The following is a 25,390-nucleotide window of genomic DNA, read 5'->3' as shown; positions in this document are numbered from 1 at the left end:
AGGGAAGGGAGGCCGGCCCAGTTGGTTCTGATGTTACTGATAGGTGGGAAGCTGGTAGAAGCAGGGCCTGATCAACGTCTAACACCCTCTCCTCCACCCTCCTCTCCTCTCCTCCACCCTCCTCTCCTCCACCCTCCACCCCTCCACCCTCCTCTCCTCTCCTCCACCCTCCTCTCCTCCACCCTCCTCTCCTCTCCTACACCCTCCTCTCCTCCACCCTCCTCTCCTCTCGTCCACCCTCCTCTCCTCTCCTCCACCCTCCTCTCTCTCCTCTCCTCCACCCTCCTCTCCTCTCTCCTCTCCTCTCCTCTCCTCCACCCTCCTCTCCTCTCCTACACCCTCCTCTCTCCTCTCCTCTCACCCTCCTCTCTCCTCCTCCTCTCCTCTCCTCCACCCTCCTCTCTCTCTCCTCCACCCTCCTCTCCTCCACCCTCCTCTCCTCCCCACCTTCCTCCTCCACCCTCCTCTCCTCCTCCCTCCTCTCCTCCACCCTCCTCTCCTCTCCTCCACCCTCCTCTCCTCTCCTCTCCTACACCCTCCTCTCCTCTCCTCTCCTCCACCCTCCTCTCCTCTCCTCCACCCTCCTCTCCTCTCCTACACCCTCCTCTCCTCTCCTCTCCTACACCCTCTCCTACACCCTCCTCTCCTCTCCTACACCCTCCTCTCCTCTCCTACACCCTTCTCTCCTCTCCTACACCCTCCTCTCCTCCACCCTCCTCTCCTCTCCTACACCCTCCTCTCCTCCACCCTCCTAGGCAACAGCGACAAGGTTCTAGTTTCAATTACAGACTCTTTTGGCAACTTCGAAAAAAAAATATAAGGAAAAAAAATAGTTGTCTGTATTCAACAAATCACGAGGTTGACCTGCCAGAACGTTACAATTCAAAACCAATGTTTGCAGGCAAAACCTTTGCAGTGTTTTTTTCAAAAACTTTTATTCAACTAGGCAAGTCAGTTAAGAACCACCTATTATTTACAATGACAACCTAGGAACAGTGGGTTAACTGCCTTGTTCAGTGGCAGAATGACAGATTTCAACAACCAGCTCTGTGATTCGATCTAGCAACCTTCCCGGTTACCGGCCCAAAGCTCTAACCACTAGGCTACCTACCGTCCCTACACTCTAAACACTAGGCTACCTACCGCCCCTACACTCTAACCACTAGGCTACCTACCGCCCCTACACTCTAACCACTAGGCTACCTACCGCCCCTACACTCTAACCACTAGGCTACCTACCGCCCCTACACTCTAACCACTAGGCTACCCTGCCGCCCCTACACTCTAACCACTAGGCTACCTACCGCCCCTACACTCTAACCACTAGGCTACCCTGCCGCCCCTACACTCTAACCACTAGGCTACCCTGCCGCCCCTACACTCTAACCACTAGGCTACCCTGCCGCCCCTACACTCTAACCACTAGGCTACCTACCGCCCCTACACTCTAACCACTAGGCTACCTACCGCCCCTACACTCTAACCACTAGGCTACCTACCGCCCCTACACTCTAACCACTAGGCTACCTACCGCCCCTACACTCTAACCACTAGGCTACCTACCGTCCCTACCCTCTAACCACTAGGCTACCTACCGCCCCTACACTCTAACCACTAGGCTACCTACCGCCCCTACACTCTAACCACTAGGCTACCTACCGCCCTACACTCTAACCACTAGGCTACCCACCGCCCCTACACTCTAACCACTAGGCTACCCTGCCGCCCCTACACTCTAACCACTAGGCTACCCACCGCCCCTACACTCTAACCACTAGGCTACCCTGCCGCCCCTACACTCTAACCACTAGGCTACCCACCGCCCCTACACTCTAACCACTAGGCTACCCTGCCGCCCCTACACTCTAACCACTAGGCTACCCTGCCGCCCCTACACTCTAACCACTAGGCTACCCTGCCGCCCCTACACTCTAACCACTAGGCTACCTACCGCCCCTACACTCTAACCACTAGGCTACCCACCGCCCCTACACTCTAACCACTAGGCTACCCTGCCGCCCCTACACTCTAACCACTAGGCTACCCACCGCCCCTACACTCTAACCACTAGGCTACCCTGCCGCCCCTACACTCTAACCACTAGGCTACCCACCGCCCCTACACTCTAACCACTAGGCTACCCTGCCGCCCCTACACTCTAACCACTAGGCTACCATGCCGCCCCTACACTCTAACCACTAGGCTACCCTGCCGCCCCTACACTCTAACCACTAGGCTACCTGCCTCCTCTACACTCTAACCACTAGGCTACCTGCCTCCTCTACACTCTAACCACTAGGCTACCTGCCACCTCTACACTCTAACCACTAGGCTACCTGCCTCCTCTACACTCTAACCACTAGGCTACCTGCCTCCTCTACACTCTAACCACTAGGCTACCCTGCCTCCTCTACACTCTAACCACTAGGCTACCCTGCCACCTCTACACTCTAACCACTAGGCTACCCTGCCGCCCCTACACTCTAACCACTAGGCTACCTGCCTCCTCTACACTCTAACCACTAGGCTACCTGCCTCCTCTACACTCTAACCACTAGGCTACCCTGCCTCCTCTACACTCTAACCACTAGGCTACCTGCCTCCTCTACACTCTAACCACTAGGCTACCTGCCACCTCTACACTCTAACCACTAGGCTACCTGCCTCCTCTACACTCTAACCACTAGGCTACCCTGCCTCCTCTACACTCTAACCACTAGGCTACCCACCGCCCCTACACTCTAACCACTAGGCTACCTACCGCCCCTACACTCTAACCACTAGGCTACCCTGCCGCCCCTACACTCTAACCACTAGGCTACCTACCGCCCCTACACTCTAACCACTAGGCTACCCTGCCTCCTCTAACCACTAGGCTACCCTGCCGCCCCTACACTCTAACCACTAGGCTACCTACCGCCCCTACACTCTAACCACTAGGCTACCTACCGCCCCTACACTCTAACCACTAGGCTACCCTGCCTCCTCTACACTCTAACCACTAGGCTACCCACCGCCCCTACACTCTAACCACTAGGCTACCTACCGCCCCTACACTCTAACCACTAGGCTACCCTGCCGCCCCTACACTCTAACCACTAGGCTACCCTGCCGCCCCTACACTCTAACCACTAGGCTACCCTGCCGCCCCTACACTCTAACCACTAGGCTACCCTACCGCCCCTACACTCTAACCACTAGGCTACCCTACCGTCCCTACCCTCTAACCACTAGGCTACCCTGCCGCCCCTACACTCTAACCACTAGGCTACCCTGCCGCCTCTACACTCTAACCACTAGGCTACCTACCGCCCCTACACTCTAACCACTAGGCTACCCTACCGTCCCTACCCTCTAACCACTAGGCTACCCTGCCGCCCCTACACTCTAACCACTAGGCTACCCTGCCGCCTCTACACTCTAACCACTAGGCTACCTACCGCCCCTACACTCTAACCACTAGGCTACCCTGCCACCTCTACACTCTAACCACTAGGCTACCTGCCGCCCCTCCACTCCACTCTAACCACTAGGCTACCCTGCCGCCTCTACACTCTAACCACTAGGCTACCCTATCACTTGTTTTAATGAAGTTAGTTGATGCAAAATAGCCACATGCTAGCTGCTATTTTGTATTTTATTTAAGCGGATAAAATAGTGACGTAGTTCCATAACTGAAATCAGATCCTAATCATTGTTGCCTAGGGTTGGGTTTTCAAGCCTACACCATCCTCTTCTCTAGTCTCATTTCCTCTACCCTCACCATCCTCCTCCTCTCCTCCAGTCTCCTCTCTTCCACCCTCATCATCCCCCCCACCCTCCTCTCCTCTCTTCCACCCTCACCATCCTCCTCCACCCTCCTCTCCTCTCTTCCACCCTCATTACCACCCTCCTCTCCCCCACCCTCCTCTCCACCACCTTCCTCTCCACTCCTGTCCTCCACCCTCACCATCCTCCTCCACCCTCCTCTCCTCTCTTCCACCCTCATTACCACCCTCCTCTCCACCACCTTCCTATCCTCTCCTGCCCTCCAGTCTCCTCTCTTCCACCCTCATTACCACCCTCCTCTCCACCACCTTCCTATCCTCTCCTGTCCTCCACCCTCACCGTCCTCCTCTCCTGTCCTCCACCCTCACCATCCTCCTCTCCTCTACCCTCCTTTCCTCTCCTCCACCCTCCTCTTCTCTCCTCCCCTTCACCCTCCCCACCATCCTCTCTTGTCCTCCACCCTCACCGCCCTCCTCTCCTCCACCCTCCTATTCTCTCCTCCCCTTCACCCTCCCCACCATCCTCTCATTCACCCTCCCCACCCTCCTCCTCTCCTTCACCCTCATCACTCCCCTCCACTCTCTTCCTCTCCTTGTTTCACAACTCCTGTCACTCAATTTCCTAATAAAGTAATTAACTAGCTCTGTAAAGAACTATAGTTCCATTGTTATGTTTCCCATTATAAAGCGGTAGCTAGCTGTGATTCTATTTTATTGCAGTGTTATTATTAGACTCATGCAATGGGACATTATTACCCAATTCACACAATGGTGCTGACTGGAGACCGTAATGTGCTGGCTTGCCCAGTACGGCACGGCTTGGGTCAGCAGTGTGAAAAGGGTATGATGCCTGTCTGCTCCTCTAACTGACCTGTTGACTGGTCAACAGGTAACAAGGCTAGCAATAGCATTAGCATGTAGGCTAGATAGCTAGCAAGCACTGCCATTATTAATTTTAAGGGGAGGATAGCATCATGCACTGCCTGGATTGTGTCCCAACTGGCACCCTATTCCCTTTGGGGGCTCTGGTCAAAAGTAGTGCACTATACAGGGAATAGGGTGCCAATTAAGGGGTACACACGGTGTAGCCTACACTGGCAGTCTATAATGAACTTCTTTAACCATTAGACCACCTGATGTCAATTGGTTGCATGAAGTCCTGATGGTACCGTACTTGTGAAGGGATTGGACCGTGGCTGTTGGGATAAAACATTGAGTGTTATGATGATGTTATCATTGTGGAGGGGGGGTGTACTTTTAAAAATACAGTATGGTTGTGTTCCAAATGGAACCATATTCCCTATAAGGATCGCATCAAAAGTAGTGCACTATGTAGGGAATAGAATGCCATTTGGGATACACACCCATATAATTTATTCATATGTACAGTACCAGTCAAATGTTTGGACACACCTACTCATTCAAGGGTTTTTCTTTATTTGTACTATTTTCTACATTGTAGAATAATAGTGAAGACACCAACACTATGAAATAACACATATGGAATCATGTAGTAACTAAAAAAAGTGTTAAACAAATCTAAATATATTTTATATTTGAGATTCTTCAAATTAGCCACCCTTTTCCTTGACGTCAGCTTTGCACACTCTTGGCATTCTCTCAACCAGCTTCATGAGGTAGTCACCTGGAATGCATTTCAATTAACAGGTGTGCCTTCTTAAAAGTTAATTTGTGGAATTTAAATTCTTAATGCATTTTAGCCAATCAGTTGTGTTGTGACATGTTAGGGGTGGTATACAGAAGACAGGCCTATTTGGTAAAAAAGTTTCTTCAAGTGCAGTCGCAAAAACCATCAAGGGCTATGATGAAACTGGCTCTCATGAGGACGGTACCATAAGAAAAGGAAGACCCAGAGTTACCTCTGTTGCAGAGGATAAAATCATTAGAGTTACCAGCCTCAGAAATTGCAACCCAAATAAATACTTCACAGAGTTCAAGTAACAGACACATCTCAACATCAACTGTTCAGAGGGGACTGTGTGAATCAGGCCTTCATGGTCGAATTGCTACAAAGAAACCACTACTAAAGGACACCAATAAGAAGAAGAGACTTGCTTGGGCCAAGAAACACAAGCAATGGACATTAGACCGGTGGAAATCTGTCCTTTGGTCTGATGAGTCCAAATTTGAGATTTTTGGTTGCAACCACCATATCTTTGTGAGAAGCAGAGTAGGTGAATGGATTATCTCTGCATGTGTGGTTCCCACCGTGAAGCATGGAGGAGGAGGTGTGATGTCTTTATGAGAAGCAGAGTAGGTGAACGGATGATCTCTGCATGTGTGGTTACCACCGTGAAGCATGGAGGAGGTGGTGTGATGTCTTTATGAGAAGCAGAGTAGGTGAACGGATGATCTCTGCATGTATGGTTACCATCGTGAAGCATGGAGGAGGTGGTGTAGGGGTGCTTTGCTTGTGACACTGACAGTGATTTATTTAGAATACAAGGCACACTTAACCAGCATGGCTACCACAGAACTCTGCAGCTATACCCCATCCCATCTGGTTTGGGCTTAGTGGGACATTTGTTTTACAACAGGACAATGACCCAACACATCTCCAGGCTGTGTAAGGGCTATTTGACCAATAAGGAGAGTGATGGAGTGCTGCATCAGATGACCTGGCCTCCACAATGACCCGACCTCAACCCAATTGAGATAGTTTGGTAATGAGTTGGACCGCAGAGTGAAGGAAAAGCACCTAACAAGTTCTCAGCATATGTGGGAACACCTTCAACACTGTTGAAAAAGCATTCCAGGTGATGCTGGTTGAGAGAATGTGTAAAGCTGCCATTGAGGCAAAGGCTGGCTACTTTGAAGAATCTAAAGTATTTGTTTAAAACTTTTTTTGTTTGTTACTACATGATTCCATATGTGTTATGTCATAGTGTTGATGTCTTCACTATTATTCTACAATGTAGAAAATAGTTTTTAAAAAATAAAGAAAAACCCTTGAATGAGTAAGGGAAATGAGTCCAAACTTTTGACTTGTACTATACACATAGGAACTGTAGCCAAATCATTGATGTTGAGGATTCCCTTCACAGTAGCCTAATTATAATCAAAACAAGAATAAAACAGGACAGAATATGGTGAGGGAGGTTACTGGGTGGAATAGCTAGATATATGTATGTCCCCTGAAGTGAATTTCTCATTGCTGCAAAATGGCTCCCTCCTTCCCTCCCTCTCCACATAACCTTGGCTTCCTGCAACATAGATAGGAATGATTACAGGGTGGAAATGAATCTACCGCCACTTGTAAATCAGGACCAAGGACAGCTCCCTCCAGCTGGAGAATACAAACCAGCCAGTGCTTAACATCAGCACGAGACGTAGAACATGCGCCGTGCTTCTTCTTCCTGACGAACTTGGGATTAAATGATGCTCTATTTTTCGACGGGTGGGCAGGATTGTTGTTGTAGGTTAGACTATTCAGTCATTCGACTGAGATTCGACTTGATATCGGGTGAATAAAAAAAAAAAAAAAAAAAACGGACAGTCTGTAATTCACTAAATCAATAATCGTGGGAAAATGTGGATGTGTTGATTGTTTATATAACCTTCGATTATGACGAGAGAACCGACAGAGGCGTTAGATTTCTACTGTGACAGGTGCAGAGGCCTTTTTGGTTTGTGGTGTAGCCTACTAGCTATCTACAACATAAACCTCCCTAATAGGAAAACCTCTGGTTTGAGAATCAGTGTCCCCCCCCCCCCCAAGCTGCTATTATCTTAATAAAAATGTACCTTTATAGGCTGCATGATAATAAAGACCGTTATACATGTATATCGTGCGAAGAATGTAGCTGTCAAATGCACAGTTCAATAAACTATACCCACATGTACTAGTAACCCTACGCATTTATATTACGACATATTGCATAACTTACCGAAATCCCGCATGGAACATATACATCCGAGGCCCACCTGAATTTGCATATTTGGGTGTCATGAAGAGAAAATCTTTTTTTATTGACACGTAGCTGATCAATGAGAGTATGAGCAGAGCGACACTGAACATCATCAAACCCAGGACGCTCGCTATGCGGACCATCTTGCGGTGTTGACATCCCCGTCTGTGCAACGACAAGGGCAGCTGTTGTTACGCTTTCAGCGGAGAAGAGACACGTTTCGGGAGAAGGAGGACACGGTCCGCTAGCTTAACATATTATATTACATAAGTAGGGAGGCAGAGAGAAATGCCAGCTGGTTCTTGTTTTGACGGTATGTCTCTGGGCTCAGAGCGGTTCTCATTCTCACTGTGCACCGGTCCTGTCCGGCTCCTGCCATTCCGTTCCCTCGCGGCGAAGATTGATGCGGTGCGAATAATGGCGCCAGGGAGGTGCATGTATCTCGAATCTAATTAATTAACCGTACCGGATGCTTAAAGGAGCAGCTAACCTATAGCGGAAATCAAATTTATAAACAACGGCGTTTTAGGTCCCAGTGTCGACGCGGATTCTTCCATCGGGCTATCTCAAAGGGTGATTTAGCCTACGCGCCGCTTTTACAAACCAGCATGGATTAGGTCTTGTTCAGCCTGCATTACATTTTAGCCTGCTTCCTAGAGATGTATGGGAACATAGGTCAGGGAGCATGTGAAGTAGAGCGATTCATTAGCGGGCTTCCTTAAAAGTATTTTATTTATTTATTATTATTATTATTATTTTAAATAATACAACCCCAACACATGTTCTTTTGCTTTTATTGTGTCAAAGTCGTTCAGAGGGGTGTCATGTGTGACAATATATGAACATGTTATGTATGCTGTCTGTCATGATCGTTTATTGTAGGCTAAACACCTAGGCACGTTAGGAGTGAGGCGGTACACTGTATACTACAGAGTTGTTATCAAGGGGGGTTGTTTGTCCATTAGAACTAGACTGACAAGTCAGCCCTGCCTCTGTCATATTGCTTATTGTGTCGCTGAAACACACAACACACACACACACACACACACACACACACACACACACACACACACACACACACACACACACACACACACACACACACACACACACACACACACACACACACACACACACACACACACACACACACACACACACAGACAGACAGACAGACTGTAAAAAGCTTTTCCATATGACACTAAACTGCATTCCTTACATGTCTGGGATCCCCCTGTATGTTCCTCTGTTTCCTATAGTATAGATAGACCCCCTGTATGTTCCTCTGTTTCCTATAGTATAGATAGACCCCCTGTATGTTCCTCTGTTTCCTATAGTATAGATAGACCCCCTGTATGTTCCTCGGTTTCCTATAGTATAGATAGACCCCCTGTATGTTCCTCTGTTTCCTATAGTATAGATAGACCCCCTGTATGTTCCTCTGTTTCCTATAGTATAGATAGACCCCCTGTATGTCCTCTGTTTCCTATAGTATAGATAGACCCCCTGTATGTCCCTCTGTTTCCTATAGTATAGATAGACCCCCTGTATGTCCCTCTGTTTCCTATAGTATAGATAGACCCCCTGTATGTCCTCTGTTTCCTATAGTATAGATAGACCCCCTGTATTTTCCTCTGTTTCCTATAGTATAGATAGACCCCCTGTATGTCCCTCTGTTTCCTATAGTATAGATAGACCCCCTGTATGTCCCTCTGTTTCCTATAGTATAGATAGACCCCCTGTATGTTCGTCAGTTTCCTATAGTATAAATAGCTACAGAAGAGCAGAGTGGCCTCTTCTCTCTGTAATGGGCAGTGACATTTCAGAGATGACATTTCCACTTCTATCAGTCCCAGAGGTCACCCCCCCTCACTTCACCCCCTCTTCTTCTCAACTCACCCCTCTCCTTTTCCTCTCACCCCTGTCCTCTTCCTCTCACCTCACACATCTCCGCTTCTCTTCTCTTCTCTCTCTTCTCTTCTCTTCTCTTCTCTTCTCTCTCTTCTCTTCTCTTCTCTTCTCTCTCCTCTCCTCTCCTAACTCTTCTCTCTCCTAACTCCTCTTCTCTCTCCTAACTCCTCTTCTCTCTCTCTCTCTCTCTCTCTCTCTCTCTCTCTCTCTCTCTCTCTCTCTCTCTCTCTCTCTCTCTCTCTCTCTCTCTCTCTCTCTCTCTCTCTCTCTCTCTCTCTCTCTCTCTCTCTCTCTCTCTCTCTCTCTCTCTCTCTCCTCTCCTCTCCTCTCCTCTCCTCTTTCCTCTCAATCAGAGATGGGAGTGATCACCATGGTTGGCTATATTAGGCGTTAGAGGGCTATCTCTCTGTCTGTCCATACTCGGCTGCTCCTGTCACATGTGCTCAATGGGCCAGAAGAAGAGGCTCAATGAATCGTCCATTAGCCCAGTTGGGTTTATAACCTGGCCAAATGGCTTCAAACTGCTTTCCAGCCAAATTGGCAACAACATACATCACCATTTGTTCGTTTTTTTTTCAGCCCTCTGTAGTCAGTGTCTGTGTCCCAAATGGAATCATATTCTCTGTATAGTGCACTACAACCCCATTGGCTATGATCAAAATGAATGCACTAAATTGGGAATAGTGTGCCTTTATAGACGCAAACAGTGTGTTGCATTCTGAATGGGGTGATGGATTGACAGAGAATGAGTCAAGGGACACTCATGGAGTTGCAAAGTAATACATTTGCATGTCATTCCATGCCACATACAGATTTAAGTTTGCTACAGTAGTAAAATAATCCTGCAGCAACAGGAAATGTGAATTATGATTAATGGATATTTCTGCAGGGGTTGCTAAAAAAATTGTAACGTCTAAGTCAAATCTGAAATTTCGAAGTGGAAATTACAATTAACTTCAGAAGCCTGTTGTAAATATCCTGCATTACAGGAATGTTATCCTGCAACAGGGTGATCAAATTAAGATCCTGCATCTGAACTAAACTTTGATTGAAACTGTAGTATCTAATACATCTTTTTAGAATGTTTCCATGGCTTCCACATTCCATGAACATGAGTTCATATTCCATCGATTCTGATCTGAGACAAGACAACACAATAATGTAGGTTAGCTTGAGAGGAATAGTGTTACTGAGGAGGAGGAGGAGGTGGTGGAGGAGGAGATGGTGGTGGAGGAGGAGGTGGTGGAAGAGAAGGAGATGGTTGTGGAAGAGGTAGAAGGAGGAGGTGGAAGAGGTAGAAGGAGGAGGAGGTGGGGGAGGTAGAAGGAGGAGGTGGTGGAGGTAGGAGAGAAGGAGAGGGTGGTGGAGGAGATAGGAGAAGGAGATGTAGGTGGTGGAGGGGGAGGTAGAGGAGGAGGTGGTGGAGGGGTAGGAGGAGGTGGTGGAGGAGGGGGAGGTAGAGGAGGAGGTGGTGGAGGGGTAGGAGGAGGTGGTGGAGGAGGAGGTGGTGGAGGGGTAGGAGGAGGTGGTGGTGGAGGGGTAGGAGGAGGTGGTGGAGGGGAGGCAGAGGAGGAGGTGGTGGAGGGGTAGGAGGAGGTGGAGGAAGAGGAGGTGGTGGAGGGGTAGGAGGAGGTGGAGGAGTTAGAAAGAGGTGTTGGAGGAGAAGATGTTGGAGGTAGGAGGAGGTGGTGGAGAAGGAGATGGTGGAAGAGAAGGGGATGGTGGTGGAGGAGGTGGAGGAGTTAGAACAAGGTGTTGGAGGTGTAGGGAGAGGTGGAGGAGTTTGAACGAGGTGGTGGAGGAGGAGAAGGACGTGGGGGAGGTAGGGGGGATGGAGGAGGTGGAGGTGGTGGTGGAGGAGGAGTTAGAACGAGGTGTTGGAGGAGGAGGGTCTCTCTCTCTCTCTCCCCTCTCTCTCTAACCCTCCCTCTTCCTCTCTCTCATATATACATATATATATCAAATAATTCCCACTGAATGATGGCCTAGAAAAATAGTTGCTATTTTGCATGTCTAAATTGCTTTCACCACTTGAAGTCATGTGCTTGATGATGGCTGAGGGAGTGGTGGCCAGGTGGCTAGCAGCAGTGACTAGGATGGATCATGGGCTCTATCTCACTCATCTCAATGAGTTTTTCTGTGATTCCTTACATCCTATCTCCTCAATTCCTTCTCAACCGTATTGAAGGAGACATTTGATCATTTCTACTCCCGGGCAGGGCTGTGGTACCTTCCTAGTGAATGGAGTTTCATACAGTGCTTTGTTATTTCATGAATAGACAGCAGGCCGTATCGACAATAGACAAAAGATGGGAGTTTGGCATCAGTCATGGTTTAGAGGTGGACAGCTGGAATGGACTGAGTTATGAGGCAGAGAGAGGAGGAGAGGCCGCTGGACAGGGCGTTGATCTGGCCAATCTTGGGCTAAATGCTGGCTATTTGTGACGGGACTGGGCTAAGATAAGGATAGGGGTAAGATGAGGACAGGGGTAAGATAAGGACAGGGCTAAGATAAGGACAGGGCTGAGATGAGGACAGGGGTGAGATGAGGACAGGGCTAAGATGAGGACAGGGGTAAGATGAGGACAGGGGTAAGATGAGGACAGGGGTAAGTTAAGGACAGGGCTAAGATGAGGACAGGGCAAAGATGAGGACAGGGTAAGATGAGGACAGGGCTAAGATGAGGACAGGGTAAGATGAGGACAGGGCTAAGATGAGGACAGGGCTAAGATGAGGACAGGGGTAAGATGAGGACAGGGCTAAGATGAGGACAGGGGTAAGATGAGGACAGGGCTAAGATGAGGACAGGGGTAAGATGAGGACAGGGCTAAGATGAGGACAGGGCTAAGATGAGGACAGGGGTAAGATGAGGACAGGGCTGAGATGAGGACAGGGCTAAGATGAGGACAGGGGTAAGATGAGGACAGGGTAAGATGAGGACAGGGCTGAGATGAGGACAGGGCTAAGATGAGGACAGGGGTAAGTTGAGGACAGGGGTAAGATGAGGACAGGGCTGAGATGAGGACAGGGCTGAGATGAGGACAGGGCTAAGATGAGGACAGGGTAAGATAAGGACAGGGCTAAGATGAGGACAGGGGTGGGGTAGGTGGGGGTGGGTGGTCGTACAGGGGGACAGCGAGCGGAGTGGATGTACCGACCGGCTGGCCACGCCAGGCCAACTGAGAGAGGAGCTGCGGTTGCCTAGCAACGTGCTGACCAAGGGGAGCGGTGCGCTGATTACGGTCACTCCGGATCAATTTCCGCGTGCGTAGAGCTGACCAGTATCAATCACCCTGCCTCACAGAGGGGAAAACTCATTCATTAGATGAGTCTGGGGGCTGGTGACGGGGAGAAGAGAGAAAGAAACAACAGGGGGGGGGGAATAAATCTCCGGGGGGGGAGGGGCAGACTAAGATTGATGTAAGTACAGTAAAAACATTATTTTTTTGTGTTTTTTTTTTGTAGTCTTCTTTTCAGTGATAATTCTGAGCCCAACTGTAGAGTTCTTTCAGAACGTTTTATTAATGAGGAAATCATAGACGTTGGCACAATGCACAATAATATAATGTAGCAAATTGAAGGGGCAATCACTGTATTATACCACTGCCTCGTGGCCCAGAGCCCAGGAGTTTTTAAACTTCCTAAGGCCGGCTAGTACAATACATTACCTTTAAATTATACAAAGCATCCCTGGGTGTTCTACGCTGCGTGTCTCCTACCAGAATAAAATATAGTTGTAAGGGATTTCCTCCTCTTCTTCTGAAGAGGAGAGGCGAGAAGGATCGGAGGACCAATATGCGGCGTGGTAAGTGTCCACGGTTCTTTTAATACGTAATTGTACACATGAACAACTGACTACAAAAAACAAGAAACGTGGAATGAACGAAACCCAAAACAGTACCGTGTGGTGGAAAACACACAGACATGGAAACAAACACCCACAAACACACAGTGAAACCCAGGCTACCTAAGTATGATTCTCAATCAGAGACAACCAATGACACCTGCCTCTGATTGAGAACCATACTCGGCCGAAACATAGAAATCCCCAAATCATAGAAAAACAAACATAGACTACCCACCCCAACTCACGCCCTGGCAATACTAAATAACGACAAAACAAAGGAAATAAAGGTCAGAACGTGACAATAGTGCCCTAAATAAGAAGTAGGATGCCAGTTGGAACACAACCCTAGTTCCCCAATTACCAACCTGACCTCCCCGGGACCCATCCTCTACTTCCTACTTCCTACTTCCTAGAAGATACCTATCTACCTGCCTTCTGTTGGACAGGCATCCTTTTATGTTAAGCATGATATGACAGAGAAGGAGAAAGTGGCGCCGTGGCTTGAGGGCCTGGGTCTGAATGGTACAGACAGGCTTCCAATCAGGGCCTGGGCCTTTTTGGTATAGACAGGCTTCCAATCAGGGCCTGGGTCTGAATGGTACAGACAGACTTCCAATCAGGGCCTGGGTCTGAATGGTACAGACAGGCTTCCAATCAGGGCCTGGGTCTGAATGGTACAGACAGGCTTCCAATCAGGGCCTGGGTCTGAATGGTACAGACAGGCTTCCAATCAGGGCCTGGGTCTGAATGGTACAGACAGGCTTCCAATCAGGGCCTGGGTCTGAATGGTACAGACAGGCTTCCAATCAGGGCCTGGGCCTGAATGGTACAGACAGGCTTCCAATCAGGGCCTGGGCCTGAATGGTACAGACAGGCTTCCAATCAGGGCCTGGGCCTGAATGGTACAGACAGGCTTCCAATCAGGGCCTGGGCCTGAATGGTACAGACAGGCTTCCAATCAGGGCCTGGGCCTGAATGGTACAAACAGGCTTCCAATCAGGGCCTGGGCCTGAATGGTACAAACAGGCTTCCAATCAGGGCCTGGGCCTGAATGGTACAGACAGGCTTCCAATCAGGGCCTGGGCCTGAATGATACAGACAGGCTTCCAATCAGGGCCTGGGCCTGAATGATACAGACAGGCTTCCAATCAGGGCCTGGGCCTGAATGGTACAGACAGGCTTCCAATCAGGGCCTGGGCCTGAATGGTACAGACAGGCTTCCAATCAGGGCCTGGGTCTGAATGGTACAGACAGGCTTCCAATCAGGGCCTGGGCCTGAATGGTACAGACAGGCTTCCAATCAGGGCCTGGGCCTGAATGGTACAGACAGGCTTCCAATCAGGGCCTGGGCCTGAATGGTACAGACAGGCTTCCAATCAGGGCCTGGGTCTGAATGGTACAGACAGGCTTCCAATCAGTGCCTGGGTCTGAATGGTACAGACAGGCTTCCAATCAGTGCCTGGGCCTGAATGATACAGACAGGCTTCCAATCAGTGCCTGGGCCTGAATGGTACAGACAGGCTTCCAATCAGGGCCTGGGCCTGAATGATACAGACAGGCTTCCAATCAGGGCCTGGGTCTGAATGGTACAGACAGGCTTCCAATCAGGGCCTGGGCCTGAATGGTACAGACAGGCTTCCAATCAGGGCCTGGGCCTGAATGGTACAGACAGGCTTCCAATCAGGGCATGGGCCTGAATGGTACAGACAGGCTTCCAATCAGGGCCTGGGCCTGAATGGTACAGACAGTCTTCCAATCAGGGCCTGGGCCTGAATGGTACAAACAGGCTTTCACCACGTTCCACACTGATTACCTCTTTCAAATCTACATTTCACCATGTTTTACACCATGTTTTACACCATGTTTTACACTGCTCCTGTAGGTTTTAACTCCAACCCTGTTCCTGAAGAAGAACCCTCCTGTAGGTTTTAACGCCAACCCTGTTCCTGGAGAGAAACCCTCCTGTAGGTTTCAACTCCTGTTCCTGGAGAGAAACCCTCCTGTAGGTTTCAACTCCTGTTCCTGGAGAGAAACCCTCCTGTAGGTTTGAACTCCAACCCTGTTCCCGGAGAGAAACCCTCCTGTAGGTTTGAACTCCAACCCTGTTCCTGGAGAGAAACCCTCCTGTAGGTTTGAACTCCAACCCTGTTCCTGGAGAGAAACCCTCCTGTAGGTTTGAACTCCAACTCCTGTTCCTGGAGAGAAACCCTCCTGTAGGATTCAACTCCTGTTCCTGGAGAGAAGCCCTCCTGTAGGTTTGAACTCCAACCCTGTTCCTGGAGAGAAACCCTCCTGTAGGTTTGAACTCCAACCCTGTTTCTGGAGAGAAACACTCCTGTAGGTTTGAACTCCAACCCTGTTCCTGGAGAGAAACCCTCCTGTAGGTTTGAACTCCAACCCTGTTCCTGGAGAGAAACCCTCCTGTAGGTTTGAACTCCAACCCTGTTCCTGGAGAGAAACCCTCCTGTAGGTTTTAACTCCAACCCTAGCAGTAGTAGTAGTAGTGTAGGACTAGTAGTAGTAATAGCAGTGTATGACTAGTAGTAGTGTAGTAATAGTAGTAGTAGTAGTATTAGTAGTAGTAGTGTTGTAGTAGTAGTAGTGTAGTAGTAGTAGTAGCAGTAGTGAGGTAGTAGAAGTAGTAGTAGTCGTGGTGTAGGACTAGTAGTAGTAGTAGTAGTGTAGTAGAAGCAGCAGTAGTAGTAGTAGTGTAGTAGTGTAGGATTAGAAGTAGTAGTAGTAGTGTATGAGTAGTAGCAGTTGTAGTGTAGTAGGAGTAGTAGTAGTGTAGTAGTAGTGTAGGAGTAGCAGTAGTAGTGTAGGAGTAGTGTTGTAGGAGTAGGAGTAGTAGTAGTGTAGGAGTAGTAGTAGTAGTGGTGTAGTAGAAATAGTAGTAGTAGTAGTGTAGTTGGAGTAGTAGTAGTAGTGTAGTAGGAATAGTAGTAGTAGTGTGGGAGTAGTAGTGTAGGAGTAGTAATAGTAGTAGTGTAGGAGTAGTAGTAGTAGTAGTAGTAGTAGTAGTGTAGTGGTAGTAGTAGTAGTAGTAGTAGTAGTAGTAGTAGTGTAGTAGTTCTAGTAGTAGTAGTAATGTAGTAGTACTAGTTCTAGTAGTGTTGTAGTAGTAGTGTAGTAGTAGTGGTAGTAGTAGCAGTAGTTGTGTAGTAGTAGTAGTGCAATAGTAGTAGTAGTGTATGAGTAGTAGTAGTAGTAGTGTAGTAGTAGAAGTAGTAGTAGTAGTTCTAGTAGTGTTGTAGTAGTAGTGTAGTATTAGTAGTAGCAGCAGTAGTAGTTGTGTAGTAGTAGCAGTAGTAGTAGTAGTTGTAGTATATTTATAATGTGTAGTAGTTGTGTAGTAGTAGTAGTAGTAGTGTAGTAGTGTAGTAGTAGTAGTAGTAGTAGTAGTAGTAGTGTAGTAGTGTAGGAGTAGTAGTAGTAGTGTATTAGTAGTGGTAGTGTAGTACTAGTAGTAGCAGTAGTGTAGGAGTAGTATTGTAGTAGTAGTGTAGTGGTAGTAGTAGTAGTAGTAGTAGTATAGTAGTAGTATTAGTGTAGTAGTAGTAGTAGTAGTAGTAGCAGTAGTAGTAGTTGTAGTAGTAGTAGTAGTATAGTATATATAGAATGTGTACTACATGAGATGTATTGTAGTGTCTCTACAGTAACCAGCCCTTCGCTAACCACCAATCATTTTAGGAATCATAGAAAAACATCAAGGTAATCGATAACTGTCTTAATGTTAGCCTAGACTTTGTCATGTATTCCTCAGAGGGTGAAACATCCCCAACAGTCCCAGAGTTTATACATTTACTAAACTACTGTTTACATCAACTCTCTATGACATCTTCCCCATTAGTAAACAATGGCCAATGGCTGATGTATTTAGAGTTGCTCTGTGTGCTTATCCTTTCTCTGGCCAACCTGTTATCGACATTCCTCCGAGGTTCCCCTCACCTCTCCTCTCTCTGGTAAAGGCCGTGTTGGGTGTTAAGAACCTTCAGATAACATAAAACAAATCTGGGATTGTCTCAGCGCCAGGCAGGGAAAAACACACACACACACACACACACACACACACACACACACACACACACACACACACACACACACACACACACACACACACACACACACACACACACACACACACACACACACACACACACACACACACACACACACACACACACACACACACACACACCAGGGGAACATCAAGCTGCCTTACCTCGCTGGGTAAACAGGTAACTCAGGAGTACTCTCACAGTCATAGGGGATAGCAAGGTGGGGAGGGGGGAGGCAAGGGACCACGTTGTCCTATGTTTCCGAATCGTCTCCCAAAGTCTGCACTTGTTCACTTACTGTCACAAATCTAGGGAGTTTCCATCATTGTTGAATGCATGAGGGGAAGTGTACAAGTGTGCACACTAAGGGAGAACAGTGGACAATGATAACACATCCCATCTCTACATTGAATCAGGAAGCATGTGGTTTTTCTGGCCAATAGAGCTTCCGTTCCTCTCCTCGCCCCAACCTGGGCTCGAACCAGGGACCCTCTGGCACACAGCCACCCTTGAAGCATCGTTACCATCTCGCCACAAAAGCCACCCAAATCAAATCAAATGTATTTATTTATACAGCCCTTCGTACATCAGCTGATATCTCAAAGTGCTGTACAGAAACCCAGCCTAAAACCCCAAACAGCAAGCAATGCAGGTGTAGAAGCACGGTGGCTAGGAAAAACTCCCTAGAAAGGCCAAAACCTAGGGAGAAACCTAGAGAGGAAACAGGCTATGTGGGGTGGCCAGGCCTCTTCTGGCTGTGCCGGGTGGAGATTATAACAGAACATGGCCAAGATGTTCAAATGTTCATAAATGACCAGCATGGTCGAATAATAACAAGGCAGAACAGTTGAAACTGGAGCAGCAGCACAGTCAGGTGGACCGGGGACAGCAAGGAGTCATCATGTCAGGTAGTCCTGGGGCACGGACCTAGGGCTCAGGTCCTCCGACAGAGAGAAAGAAAGAGAGAATTAGAGAGAGCATATGTGGTGTTGCCAGTCCTCTTCTGGCTGTGCCGAGTGGAGATTATAACAAAACATGGCCAAGATGTTCAAATGTTCATAAATGACCAGCATGGTTGAATAATAGTAAGGCAGAACAGTTGAAACTGGAGCAGCAGCATGGCCAGGTGGACTGGGGACAGCAAGGAGTCATCATGTCTGGTAGTCCTGGGGCATGGTCCTAGGGCTCAGGTCCTCCGAGAGAGAAAAAGAAAGGAGAGAATTAGAGAACGCACACTTAGATTCACACAGGACACCGAATAGGACAGGAGAAGTACTCCAGATATAACAAACTGACCCTATTAAAAATGTACATCTGTCTTGCATAACATTAGGTTTGGGTCATTTTAGCCTGTTTAACTAGCTTGCTAGCTAGAATATTACGATTTACATATCAAGCTGATAATTATGAAGTAAAACATTTGCTTTGTGAATATTTTGTTTAATCAATTGTTGTCGTTGTCCTGGCTGGAAGAAGGTTCAGTGAATGGGTGTGGGTGCAGCGTGAGGTAATACAGTAGAGGGAGTGCTGCTCAGCGTGAGGTAATACAGTAGGGGGAGTGCTGCTCAGCGTGAGGTAATACAGTAGGGGGAGTGCTGCTCAGCGTGAGGTAATACAGTAGGGGGAGTGCTGCTCAGCGTGAGGTAATACAGTAGAGGGAGTGCTGCTCAGTGTGAGGTAATACAGTAGAGGGAGTGCTGCTCAGTGTGAGGTAATACAGTAGGGGGAGTGCTGCTCAGCGTGAGGTAATACAGTAGGGGAGTGCTGCTCAGCGTGAGGTAATAATGCTCAGCGTGAGGTAATAGTAGGGGAGTGCTGCTCAGCGTGAGGTAATACAGTAGGGGAGTGCTGCTCAGCGTGAGGTAATACAGTAGGGGGAGTGCTGCTCAGCGTGAGGTAATAGAGAAGGGGGAGTGCTGCTCAGCGTGAGGTAATACAGTAGGGGGAGTGCTGCTCAGCGTGAGGTAGTAATAGTGTAGGGAGAGTGCAGTAGGTAATACCGTGAAGGAGTGCAGCTCAGCGTGAGGTAATACCGTAAGGGGAGTGCAGCTCAGCGTGAGGTAATACAGTAGGGGGAGTGCTGCTCAGCGTGAGGTAATACAGTAAGGGGAGTGCAGCTCAGCGTGAGGTAATACCGTAAGGGGAGTGCAGCTCAGCGTGAGGTAATACCCACAGCACTGTTCCTGTTCATCTGCGGGTTGCAGGAAATCACAGAGAGGCTATACAGCTTTTCCTCATTGAGTCCCCCCATGTTCCTGTTGTTTTGGGATTTTCTTGGCTCCAAAAACACATACCCCGTTATTGACTGAACCACGAGTTCAACCCTAGGCTGGAGTCCGTTCTGTCATTCCCATTGCCTCAAACAGCACAGTCTTCTCCGAGACGTTCTCCTCAGGGCTTAAGTCAAGCCTCGGATGCCTCTGCCATCCCCGCAGAATACCATGACCTCCTGGAGGTCTTCAGCAAGGCACGGGCTACTTCTCTTCCCCCACATCATCCCTACGATTGTGCCATTGACCTTCTCCCAGGCATGACACCGCCTCGTGGTTGGCTTTATTCCCTATCCGGACCTGGAGACCAAGGCCATGGAGGAGTATATTGATGCCTCTCTGGCTGCTGGAGGCATATGTCATTCTGCATCTCCTTTCTGCGCTGGGTTTTTGCTTTGTGGGAAAGAAGGACAAGACCCTGCGTCCGTGCATTGACACCCGGGTCATTAATAACATAACGATCAAGAGTCGTTACTCCCTCTACCACTCCTCTCCAGGGGGCTACCATCTTCTCCAAGCTGGACCTTGGGAATGCCTACCACTTGTTTCGGATACGCGAAGGAGATAGAGTTAGAAGACAACCTTCAACACTGCCAGTGGACATTGTGAGTACCGGGTCATGCCGTTTGGACTCACCAGACCCTGGTAAACGTTTCCGGGGACGTGTAATAAATCGTTTCCTGTTCGTCTACCTCGACGACATCCTGTTTCTTTTGCCACGAACACGTCCTCCATGTTCGACAAGTCCTTCAGTGCCTCCTGGACAACCAGTTATTTGTGAAAGCGGAGAAATAAGAGTTTCCACCGTTCTACCCTCTCCTTTCTGGGATACGTCATCGCTGGAGGAACTGTCCAGAAGGACCCGGAAAAGGTGAAAGCGGTAGTGGATTGGTCCCAACCTACGTCCAGGGTTGCAGCTACAAGAATTTGGAATATCTCCGCACAGCCAAGCGCCTTAACTCCAGGCAGGCCCGGCGGCCCGGTGGGCTCTGTTATTCACCAGGTTCATACTTCACCATTTCCTATCGCCCAGGGTCCGAGAATGTTAAACCTGACGTCCTGGTGGGTGTGTTTGAAACATGTTGGTATTACAGACTGACGTCCTGGTGGGTGTGTTTGAAACATGTTGGTATTACAGACTCGGTCAGGGAGAGGGACTGATTTAAAAACCATGTCTCTAAACGTCTAGATAAAGCTGTGGTTAGGAGTTTTTTTTAATTTAAAGACAGTAAACAAACGTTGACTTTTCGAAACCTCTAATCTAGGCTGTGGGAGATGATTAACAGTGTGCAGGAGTTTGCGCGTGTGTGGTGAGTTTGTGTGTGTGTGTGTGCGCGCGTGCGTTTGTGTGTGTGTTGTGGACTATACATCAGCACGCATTAACTATAGAGAATAAAGTACTGGTTACAGACTGACCATGTGAATGCAGGTGAAAGCTATGATCCCTTAATGATGTCACTTGTTAAATCCATTTCAATCAGTGTAGATGAAGGGGAGGAGACTGGGTTAAAGAAGGACTTTTATACCTTGAGACAATTGAGACATGGATTGTGTATGTGAGCCATTCAGAGGGTGAATGACAAGGCAACATCTGTAAGTGGCTTTAAACCGGTTCTGGTAGTAGGTGCCAGGCGCACCGGTTTGTGTGTGTCAAGAACTGCAACACTGCTGGGTTTTTCACTCTCAACTGTTTCCCGTGTGTATCAACAATGGTCCACCACCCAATGGACATCTGTAGCTCAACTTGAGCATGGCAACTGTGGGAAGCATTCCCGGACCACCCATACGTCAAATGGGCCATGACTGTATCCCTGTGGAAAAAGCATTGGCATATATTATCAACATGGGCCAGCATCCCTGTGGAAGCATTGGAGTCAACATGGACCAGCATCCCTGTGGAACGCTTTCAACACCTTGTGGAGTCCATGCCCCGACGAATTGCAAAATGGGGTTGCAACTCAATATTGGTTCCTAGTGTTTCGTACACTGTGAAATTATTTAAAGACAATTATGAGCGTTTTAGCACGCAATGAAAAATATCAGAACACTTTTCCTGTCCGGCACGGTGAGAAAGTTCAAGGCACTCTGCTGTTCATTTCGTTTTTATTTTTATTTCCACACATTGTACATCGTTTAGTTAAAGTTACGCTTTGGGGTCAGTTGGATTTATTTTATTTTAAATACCATTTATGTTACATGTACGTAACGTTGTAAAAAGTAAGTATTCGTTCCACCAGTATAAGACTAAAAAGTAGATGTATTCGTTCCACCAGTATAAGACTGGTAATGTAAGTACTGGTCCGGTCCAGATGAGACTAAGTACTGGTCCGGTCCAGATGGTCCTGGTCCGGTCCAGATGAGAGACTAAGTACTGGTCTATGAGTACTGGTCCGGTCCAGATGAGAGACTAAGTACTGGTCCGGTCCAGATGAGAGACTAAGTACTGGTCCGGTCCAGATGAGACTAAGTGATGAGACTAAGTACTGGTCCGGTCCAGATGAGAGACTAAGTACTGGTCCGGTCCAGATGAGACTAAGTACTGGTCCCAGATGTCCAGATGAGAGACTAAGTACTGGTCCCAGATGTCCAGATGAGACTGGTCGGTCCAGATGAGACTAAATACTGGTCCCAGATGTCTGGTCAGATGAGACTAAGTACTGGTCCGGTCCAGATGAGACTAAGTACTGGTCCGGTCCAGATGAGACACTGGTCCGGTCCAGATGAGAGACTACTGGTCTCCAGGTCCAGATGAGACTAAGTACTGGTCCGGTCCAGATGAGAGACGGTCCAGATGAGACTAAGTACTGGTCCGGTCCAGATGAGACTGGTCGGTCCAGATGAGAGACTACTGGTCCGGTCCAGATGAGAGACCAGATGAGACTGGTCGGTCAGATGAGACTACTGGTCCAGGTCCAGATGAGACTAAGTACTGCAGATGAGAGACGGTCCAGATGAGACTAAGTACTGGTCCGGTCCAGATGAGAGACTGAAGACTAAGTACTGGTCCGGTCCAGATGAGACTGGTCCGGTCCAGATACTGGTCTGGTCGGTCCAGATGAGAGACTGGTCCGGTCCAGATGAGACTACTGGTCCGGTCCAGATGAGAGACTAAGTACTGGTCCGGTCCAGATGAGAGATGACTAGAGACTGTACTGGTCCGGTCCAGATGAGAGACTAAGTACTGGTCCCAGGTCCAGATGAGAGACTAAGTACTGGTCCAGATGAGACTAAGGGTCCAGATGAGACTAAGTACTGGTCCCAGATGAGAGACTCCAGATGAGACTAAGTACTGGTCCGGTCCAGATGAGACTAAGACTAGATGAGACTACTGGTCCGGTCCAGATGAGACTAAGTACTGGTCCCAGGTCCAGATGATGAGAGATGAGACTAAGTACTGGTCCGGTCCAGATGAGACTAAGTACTGGTCCCAGATGTCCAGATGAGAGACTAAGTACTGGTCCGGATGAGACTCCAGATGAGAGACTAGATGTACTGGTCCGGTCCAGATGAGACTAAGTACTGGTCCGGTCCAGATGAGAGACTAAGTACTGGTCCGGTCCAGATGAGACTAAGTACTGGTCCGGTCCTGATGAGAGATGAGAGACTAAGTACTGGTCCGGTCCAGATGAGAGACTACTGGTCCCAGGTCCAGATGAGACTAAGTACTGGTCCGGTCCAGATGAGACTAAGTACTGGTCCGGTCCAGATGAGAGACTAAGTACTGGTCCGGTCCAGATGAGACTAAGTACTGGTCCGGTCCAGATGAGAGACTAAGTACTGGTCCAGGTCCAGATGAGAGACTGGTCGGTCCAAGTACTGGTCGGTCCAGATGAGAGACTAAGTACTGGTCCCAGGTCCAGATGAGACTAAGTACTGGTCCGGTCCAGATGAGAGACTAAGTACTGGTCCGGTCCAGATGAGACTAAGTACTGGTCGGTCCACTAAGTACTGGTCCGGTCCAGATGAGAGACTAAGTACTGGTCCGGTCCAGATGAGACTAAGTACTGGTCCGGTCCAGATGAGAGACTAAGTAATGGTCCGGTCCAGATGAGACTAAGTACTGGTCCGGTCAGGATGAGACTAAGTACTGGTCCGGTCCAGATGAGACTAAGTACTGGTCCGGTCCAGATGGCCAACTACAGCTGTCACTGTCAGTGCCTTTATGACATGTCTCAAGCTTAGCATTTGAAAGTGTAACGGGAATGAGAGAGTTCATGTTTTTAGCTGATCTGAGGCGCTTATCTCTCTGTGTAAATATTGTTGCTTGCTGCTAAGCTGTCTGCTGTAAGCTACACACAGGGCTCAAAGGGGCTGGTGAGGCAGGGAGGCAGCAGAGGCCTGACACACTGGTCACACACTAGCACATGCACACACACTGCTGATGTCTGTTCTGGACCTAAGAATGCCAACACACAGATGCACACACACACACACACACACACACACACACACACACACACACACACACACACACACACACACACACACACACACACACACACACACACACACACACACACACACACACACACACACACACACACACACACGCAAGAACACACACTCACGCTCACACGCCCAGCCCACCACTCGGACACAGATGAGACTAAGTACTGGTCCGGGGTCCAGACAACTACAGCTGTCACTGTCAGTGCCTTTATGACATGTCTCGTTTACACACACGGAAGGACTTCTCTCTCTCTCTCTCTCTCTCTCTCTCTCTCTCTCTCTCTCTCTCTCTCTCTCTCTCTCTCTCTCTCTCTCTCTCTCTCTCTCTCTCTCTCTCTCTATCTCCCTCTCTCTCTTCTCCATAGCAGCTGTCTCTCTCTCTCTCTCTATCCCTCTCTCTCTCCCTCTCTCTCATCACCATAGCAGCTGTCCCTCTCTCTCTCTCTCTCTCTCTCTCTCTCTCTCTCTCTCTCTCTCTCTCTCTCTCTCTCTCTCTCTCTCTCTCTCTCTCTCTCTCCTTCTCTCTCTCTCTCTCTCACTCTCTCTCTCTTTCTCTCTTCTCCATAGCAGCTATCTCTCTCTCTCTCCCTCTCTCAATTCAATTCAATTCAAGGGCTTTATTGGCATGGGAAACGTGTTAACATTGCCAAAGCATGTGAGGTAGATAATATATAAAGTGAATATATAAAGTGAAATAAACAATAAAAATTAACAGTAAACATTACACATACAGAAGTTTCAAAACAATAAAGACATTACAAATGTCATATTATATATATACAGTGTTTTAACAATGTACAAATGGTAAAGGACACAAGATAAAATAAATAAGCATAAATATGGGTTGTATTTACAATGGTGTGTGTTCTTCACTGGTTGCCCTTTTCTCAAGGCAACAGGTCACACATCTTGCTGCTGTGATGGCACACTGTGGAATTTCACCCAGTAGATATGGGAGTTTATCAAAATTGGATTTGTTGTCGAATTCTTTGTGGATCTGTGTGATCTGAGGGAAATATGTCTCTCTAATATGGTCATACATTGGGCAGAAGGTTAGGAAGTGCAGCTCAGTTTCCACCTCATTTTGTAGGCAGTGAGCACATAGCCTGTCTTCTCTTGAGAGCCATGTCTGCCTACGGCGGCCTTTCTCAATAGCAAG

General features: G+C 48.3%; 1 protein-coding gene across 1 annotated transcript in view; it reads right to left on the bottom strand.

Annotated features, from left to right (window-relative positions):
* LOC124047980 (sia-alpha-2,3-Gal-beta-1,4-GlcNAc-R:alpha 2,8-sialyltransferase-like) overlaps positions 1–8,138 on the bottom strand; it is a 92,566-nt gene extending 84,428 nt beyond the window's left edge. Inside the window, 1 exon segment of the mRNA XM_046368340.1 lies at positions 7,676–8,138. Within this exon segment, the coding sequence (XP_046224296.1) occupies positions 7,676–7,839 (164 nt within the window). The 5' untranslated portion in view covers positions 7,840–8,138.
* Positions 8,139–25,390: the final 17,252 nt, after the last annotated feature.

The sequence above is a fragment of the Oncorhynchus gorbuscha genome, linkage group LG11 (genome assembly GCF_021184085.1).
Source record: "Oncorhynchus gorbuscha isolate QuinsamMale2020 ecotype Even-year linkage group LG11, OgorEven_v1.0, whole genome shotgun sequence".
NCBI lineage: Eukaryota > Metazoa > Chordata > Actinopteri > Salmoniformes > Salmonidae > Oncorhynchus > Oncorhynchus gorbuscha.
The sequence above is the reverse complement of the archived record's forward strand: the minus strand, read 5'-3'. Positions and strand labels throughout refer to the sequence as shown.